At 60.6% G+C, this 7,241-nt stretch overlaps 1 protein-coding gene across 1 annotated transcript; it reads right to left on the bottom strand.

Annotated features, from left to right (window-relative positions):
- Nucleotides 1-234: 234 nt before the first annotated feature.
- Nucleotides 235-4,321, bottom strand: BARHL2 (BarH like homeobox 2). The gene is made up of 3 exons (XM_086902251.1): nt 3,402-4,321; nt 1,789-2,014; nt 235-1,305 (listed from the first exon to the last, which is right to left on the bottom strand). The coding sequence occupies exons 1-3, from the start codon at nt 3,982-3,984 to the stop codon at nt 993-995; spliced, it is 1,122 nt and encodes a 373-aa protein (XP_086758377.1). The 5' UTR covers nt 3,985-4,321; the 3' UTR covers nt 235-992.
- Nucleotides 4,322-7,241: the final 2,920 nt, after the last annotated feature.

Here is a 7,241-nt window from a genome sequence, read left to right as displayed (position 1 = left end):
GCTACGGCCCTGCCCAGGTGCTTAAAATAACAGCAAGGAGCTCAAAACCTGCGGCGGATTTGATTTTCCTTTAAAATACAGATGGGGAAAAACAGCGCCTGTTAAGAAACAATAAGCCTAAAATTCAAAATATATTCACTATAATATTCAAAATAAAAAAGTGGCATCTGCCTTTTCTACTCCAAATTTCTTTAGTTCTCGTCACGGGGAAATTAGCTACCTTGAATTTTCGCGTTTGTTAAAAAAAGATAAAGTTTATTTCTTTTTTTTTTTTTCCCTGTGATTTTTCTGTCACAAAAAAAAAAAAAAAATATCTATATTTTGTCTTCTAAGCATTTATTTTACTGAATCCAAAAAGACATGAAAAGGGATAGGGAAGAACCACATTCGTTCGTTTTAAACTAACGTATAGAAGTGAATTTTTTTTTCTCCTTTTTTGGACGACATATAATAAATATGATATAGCACTCAGCACTCGGTCTGTACAATTCTGTTCGCATTAGGGAGCATGCCACTTTTCAATAAGAAAAAGAAAAAAAAAAAAAAGGTAATGAGAAAAATCAGTGCAAAGTTCTCCGTTCCCCCGGTCTTCTCCGCCGGTCGGGGGTCGAGGCGCTCTCATTCCCTCTGTCCTCCGCAGCCGTCAGTCTCTCCGGCGGGCTCGGGCTCGGGCTCCCTCTCCCTCTCCTCCTCCTCCACCCCCTCAGTAACTCTCTCTCCGAGCTCCAAGTCCTGCCTCGCAGTAGCCGAGGTCGGCGGGTCGCCCCGCGGCTCTGCCCGCCTTCCCCCGCGTGTGGTCGTTTCACTTACGGGCTTGGCTCTGGGTTCACGGTTCAAGAGTCCCTGCTCTGACTGATCGCCTCCCTCGGTGGCCGGTGACTGCCTGCAGAAGCTCCTGCCCCTCGGCTTCCCCTCGCTTCCTCCTCTGCGGTGCTGGGGCTTGTTTGGGGACGGGGAGGGGAAGGGCTCGTTGCGGGGACCGCGGTGCCGTTTCACCGGGGGTGCGGGGTGCCGGGCATGGGGTTGGCCAGGGGGTTGAGGGCCGGCTGCCCGCCGGGCCCCAGCCCGTGGATCAGCACCCGCGGCACCAGCGGCCGCTGGAGCTGGGGGTGCGGCGCGGGGGGAGTCCGGTACATGCTGCTGTACATGGCTGCGGCCGCCGCAGCCGCCGTCGTGCTGTCCATGCTGCCCAGCAGGCTGGGGTGATAGAAATAGGGCGAGGGGAACATCCGCTGCAGCGCTGAGTAGTTCCCGGCCTCGGCCAGCAGCTCCAGGCCCACCGCCGTCTGTCGCTTCCACTTCGTCCTGCCGGGGGGAGCGAGAGGCTGCAGGGCGGGCGCCGCGATGGGCACCCGGACCCGCTTTCCCGGCTTCTCCGAGCCCATCCATCCCCTGCGCGGCCCCGACGGAGCGCACTGTCCCCGTGGGCCCGCACACGGTGCGATCTTTCCTGCTCTGCCCGGTTTTCCCTCCGAGCCCCGCACCCCCCGACACATGCACACGGCGACTCCGGCCAAATTAATAACCGCGGTGCACGGTTAGATCGCAACGCACTGACACTAATGGTTTGCGACAGAATTAGGGTGGCTGCAACCGTATGTAATGAGACAGAAAATTCCGGCAGCGTTGACAGGGGCCGGACCCCCCAGCCCATTGCCGGGGAGGGCGCGGGGCAGCAGTCGGCAGCTCCCCGCACCACCCCGGGCTCCCGCGGCAGAAACCCAGAGGCGCAAGCCCGTCCCCGGCTCTCCGGGGAGATCCTGGGCACCCTGACGGGGCCCGCCTTACCTCCGGTTCTGGTACCAGGTTTTGACCTGGGTGTCGGTGAGGTTGAGGGCGGCGGCCAAGTCCATGCGGTCTTGCACGCTCAGGTACTTCTGCCGCTCGAAGCTGCGCTCCAGCTGGTTGAGCTGATGGTCGGAGAAAGCTGTTCGTGCCTTCCGAGGCTTCTTGGCCCGCACTGGCGGGCTGTCCCGGCTGCTGCTGATCTCCCGATCGCCCTCCTCCTTTGTCCCTGTGAGTGAACCCAAGAGCGGTGAGGACCGGCGGGACACCGGCTCGGCCCCCGCCCCGCCCCGGTTACCGGGCCCGGCCGCCCCCTCCCCGGGGACTTCTCCGGGGCACGGGGGGAACGGTCAGTGGTGGTGCCGGCGAGCCCGTCCGGGGAACAGCGGGATTCCCACTCTCCGTTTCCCAACTACAGGGCTTTCGTTATTTTCTCGCCCTCTCCCCCCGGCCCGAAACGCCGGGAAATCGATCTGTCAATCCGGCTCCACTCGGGCCCCAGTTTGTGGCGCTCCTTGATCTTCCCCGCAGGAAGAACAATAATCTCCCTAATTGACCCACTGGGGAGGTTGGTGCGCACAAAAATGGCCAGACCAGACTGTACATCTGGTTTGGGCACTCGTATGCTAATGTTAAAAGAGCAAAATGAGCTGTACTCGCGGGCACCGCGCCGCTCTGAGCCTAGCGAAAATAGCTCAATTGAGCAAAATTTGTCCTGTTGCCTCTCGGCTGCACCGGGCTGCCTGCGGGGAGGACAGCTCCACCGACACCGCAGGGAAAATACCCCCTCTCCCTGCTTGCCTTTCCTCACTCTTTTCCTCCCTTCCCCTTCCCACGCACACATCGCTATTTTCACTTCCGAATCCCGCACGGCGGGGCTTCCCCATCAGCACGAAATCCTTAATTGAAAAAAAAAAAATAAATTTTTTTTTGAAGATGGAGAAATAAACCTTCTATCCCGGCGCAGGAAAAACGCGAGGTTTTTGCCAAACGCACAAAGCCCTCTCACCTCCCTACGCCAAGCGCGGGCCGAGTTGTTGTTGTTATTATTATTTTATTTTTAATTAAAAGTTGGGTGGGTTGATTTGGGTTTTGGGGTTTTTTTTTTGGTTGGGGTTTTTTTTTTTTTTCGCTTATTTGGTATTAACTGCTAGGCTAGTAGAATTTTTTATCTTAATTTTAGAGCGAATGAACAAAAATGAAAAGGCTGAATGCACTAACTGCAGCTGAGCCGCCGGTTCTTAGAAAGCCGGGGAATCATTTATGTGCATTTGCATTAAAAATAAATACAGTCTGATTTCCCATGCGATCCCACTGCTCGGGCTATTTCCTTAAAAACGGGGAAGCCAAATTAAAAAAAATTTAAAAAAAAAATTAAAAAAGAGAAAAGGCTAACAGATTGGAAAAAAAAAAAAAAAAAAAAGAAAAGCTCTTTGATTTAATTTGATTTCCTACCGACCTTATCCTCACGGCAGCGAGGATCACTGAGCGGCCCCGGCAGAGTGAGCGCTCCTAGCGCAGATTTTCTCCCCGATTTTCGTTTCAGCAATGAGGCCGAGCGGCCCCAGCTGCACCGGCGGCCGAGCCGGTGCGGAGCCGGCCCGGGCCGTACTCACCGTGGCATTTGATGTCCCCCTGCGAGTCGTCGCGCTTGTCCAGCTTGGCTTTACCGTCCTCCTGCTCGAGTTTGGGCCTGAAGCTCTCCGGGGCCGCGCCGCCCTCCTGCTTGGGAGTGTGGTGGGGAGAGGGGACGCTGGTACTGTAAGGTGCACACGCCGCTAGCGGTTTGCTGTCGCCCAAAATGTCCTTAATTAAAAAAGAAGAGGTGGAAGTCCTGGGGCCGGAGCTGGCCGAGCCCAGCTGTGGCGGCGGTGGCTGCGGGGGCGACGGCTGCAAACTCGGCGGCGGCGGCGGCGGCGGGTGTGGGCCGAGGTGGAGGTGGTGCGGCGGCGGCGGGAGGCTTTCCGCCACCCCCAGGTGCGGCTCGGGGTGCTCCATGCTCACCGAGATGGGCGATGAGGGCGCCGTCCCCACCGTGTCGATTTCCGAGCAGGGGGACGGCGTGGCCTGGCTCCTAAAATCCGCCGGCCGGCCGTCGCCGTGGGGGCGAAAATCTCCGTTCATGACTCCGGGGCTGCCGGTGCTGCCACCCGACAGGATCGTATCTATCCCGAAGCTGGACCCGCTCGGCCCCTCCATGGCGAAACGCTCAGCGCCGCGTCCGCATCCCAGTGGGCGGCCGCGGGGGTCTCTCACCGGGGCGGAGGAGAAGGGATGGGGGGGCGGAACCGGGTTACCCCAACCCGCGCACCGGCGGCGCGGTCGACACTAACTCGGGGCCCCCGCCGAGCCCCACATCGCCGCCGGGCCGGTTCGCCGCTAACCAACTTTGTTGCGGGAAGTTGCGGGCGCGGAGCGGGGCGGACACCGGCCACTGCGGCGCGCCCGCCCGTGCCCACCGAGCTCCTCTCGGCGGCGGCGACTCCCCCCGTGACGTCACAGCCGCCGCGGCCCCCCCGCCGTTTATTATAAACCCGGGCTTTTGCCGCCGCCGCCGCCCGCCCCCATTGGCGGAGGCCCGAGAGGGGCTGACGCAGCGCGGGCCGCAGCCAATCGGCGGCGGCGGCGGGGACGGACGCGGGATGCGGGGGGGCGGCCCCGCTCCCCTCCCGGGCCCGTCCCCGCCGCCGCCGCCCCGTCGGGCCTCGATTCCCGGGTCGCCGGATCGGATTCCCCGGAGAGTATCACCCGGTGTTCCCGGGACGGTTCCCCGGCTGAATGTCAGAATAATGGGAAGTGCCAGTGACAAGACGACGTATTACTCCTGAAGAAGCGGCGTGTCAAGCTAATTAGAAGAGTAATTATAAAGGTGATAATGAATGATTTAGAGTTCTCCGAGTTTTATTTTAGTAGTAATTACAGTTTTCAGGGTCCTATGGAGCGCAGCCCGACATCCCCCCTCCCGGCCTGCAGTAGCCCCTAGACCCGACCAGCCCCAAAAACATCATCCGAGACCGCAGACCTCGGGGCCACGGGGGAACGAAGGGGACGCAAGAGTGGGGGAGCAGGAAAGGGTTAGGGCAGGATGACTGCAAGAGGGCTTTGTGGGGGGCGGGGGGGCTGGTGTGCAGCGACGGCACCAGGTACTGCCTTGTGTGGGGGGCCGCTGGCACCCCCGCTCCGCATGCGACGGCTGGCCCGGTGATGGGTGTCCACCGTCAGCCTGGAGCAAGCAGCGCGGATGGACGGCACGAAAGTCCCTTTAAAACCTGCTCATCGTCCTGCGTGCCCCGTAACCGGGAGTGCCCGGTCCGGCCCTGCACAGTGCTGCTGTGCGGGTGTGGCGGCAAGGCGGGTGCGCCCCCACCGCGTTTTGTTTGCTGGGTACACAGTCCTGCTCAGAGGGACGGAAGGGTGCCGGGAGCGCACGGGAAGCACTAGGAGCAGAAGGGCCCACGCTCAGCCGGTAACTCGTTGCGGATGTTGGGATCCGATGTGAGACAGCAGCCCCGGGACAGCGGTGCGGGATGACAAGCCGCGCACCGACACGAGAGATGCCGGTGTGTAGAGTGTCGAGGCCTTCTGCTCCGCTTCCGACGGCTTGGGGCCTGCCTTCCCTCGTGAGGAGGGGGGCGAGGAGTTTGTGTCCTCGCCAGTAAATTCCAGGTGCTTCCCTGGGATTCGCACTGGTCACCGGTGCCCCTACCCGAAGATCACCGGTCCTCTCCGGGTCCCGACCTCACTGCCGCACTTCAGAGAAGCCTTTTCAGCGTCAGGAAAGCCGGCCCACGGGCAGCCCGTTGCCACCGAACATCTCCCGCTCCATCCCAAGGGGCGCGCATCGCCGTCAGCAACCCCGCGGGCAGCCGGGGACAGCAGGTTGCACGGTTTGCCGCCGGGCTTTCGGCACCGGTGCTGAGCCCGGAGGCCGGTGAGGGAGCGGAGGCAGAGGGCCCGAAGGAGGTGTAGGGCCGCCCGTGTCCGCTGGGCGGCGGTGGCGGCCGCCCCCGTTGTCCCCGACGGGCGTCCAGCGCGGACGGGCCCGGAGGCAACGTGGCCGCGGCAGCCCCGGTGCGAACAAGGTTGGCAGCATGGCCGGATGACCTCGCATGGGCACGTTCCTACAGATCGGGACTTTTGAAGGAACGGGGAGAAAAAAAGGGGTCAGAAAAAGAGGTGACACTGAGGAGTAAACTGGAAGAACGGGAGAAAAGGAAAAATATTTAAATAGCTGCAAGCGCACAGGCAGGTTTTCTGCAACAGGGAAGCAGCCCGCGGCGCCTGTGTTTATCTTGCTGTCTTGGTTTGCAATTTACCAAAACTATGTCCTAATTGTCCCTGGGGGAATGCGGGATCCAGGGTAATATGTTACACTAACATAATCCTTTAACTCACAATACACTTCTCCGTCCCGGAATCGGGATTTAGAGCTTAAAGTCGTGTTCCTGAAGAGTGAACACCTTTCATTTCCTTCCTCTTATTTTTTAATCCTCGCCTCCATTGTGCAGAAATATTTAGGGGAAAGCGGCGGCGAGTCCCGCCGCGGCCGGGGCCGCCGCTCTGCTCCCGGCCGGGCCCCGCTGTGCCCGGTGCTCCTCAGCCTGGCCTGCCCCTGCGCGCTCACCGTCGGTCCGGTCGGATTCCCAGGGCGCTGATCAGCCCTAAGCGGGGCACCTGACGCAAAAGGCCTTCCAGCTCCTGCCGGCACCCTCTGCGGGCGAGGTGACCAGCGCTTGGCCCGCTGTACTTGTTGAGGCCGGGGGTGGATCATGACAGCCCCGTGTCCCCTAAGCCCCCGGCTGGGTGACCCCCCTTTCCCATCTATCCCACCCGTCTGACCGCGGGCAAAGCCACGGAGCTCCCCCTCCCATAATTCAGCAACAGCCGAATCAAAGCGATGAGCGAAGGTGCCACTCAGAGGAGTCGGACAGGGCCCCGCTCGTTAATTAGCAGGCAGCTAATTAGAGCGGCACTTAGAGCGCTAATCAATGGCCCGATGGAGGCTGGGGGCAGCGAGCGGCAGGGACGGGGTATCATGTGCTGGTTTGACGCCGGTCCTTGCCCGGGGGGCGGTCCTGGCCGAGGCACGACGGGCCGGCCCCAGGCTCTGGCACCACGGGAAGCCCGCCCCAGCGAGGGGGACCCCGAGGAGCGGGGTGCGGGGCTCTGGGGGTCCCTCCGCCAAACAGCTCGGGGGTGGCATGGCGCATCATTTCGGGCCCGGGATAGGTTCCTTCCTACTCGAATTTTGGTGCGCAGTCGTGCTGGCTCACTGGCAGCACCGCAGCTCGGAGGGAGGGGGGGCTGAAGGGGGCCGGGAGGGGCCGAGCCCGTTGTACTGTGAAATTTAACAGTCTGAACATCCCTTTATTAAAAGCTGCTGCTTGACATTTACACTGTGCCAACAGACTCGCCGTCTAATCCAGGCGAAAATATATTGTAGCTCGGAGTAACCG

This window comes from Cyanistes caeruleus, chromosome 9, assembly GCF_971803275.1.
Source record: "Cyanistes caeruleus chromosome 9, bCyaCae1.hap1.1, whole genome shotgun sequence".
NCBI lineage: Eukaryota > Metazoa > Chordata > Aves > Passeriformes > Paridae > Cyanistes > Cyanistes caeruleus.
This window is presented reverse-complemented; position numbering and strand designations above follow the sequence as displayed.

What these genes read in the sequence shown, in the direction of transcription:
- BARHL2 (XM_086902251.1), bottom strand. Translation starts at nt 3,984, where the DNA reads ATGGAGGGGCCGAGCGGGTCCAGCTTCGGGATAGATACGATCCTGTCG. An exon ending in GGGGGACATCAAATGCCACG is followed by an intron (nt 2,015 to 3,401) that starts GTGAGTACGGCC and finishes GTTCACTCACAG; the next exon opens with GGACAAAGGAGGAGGGCGAT. An exon ending in ACCTGGTACCAGAACCGGAG is followed by an intron (nt 1,306 to 1,788) that starts GTAAGGCGGGCC and finishes TCCCCCCGGCAG; the next exon opens with GACGAAGTGGAAGCGACAGA.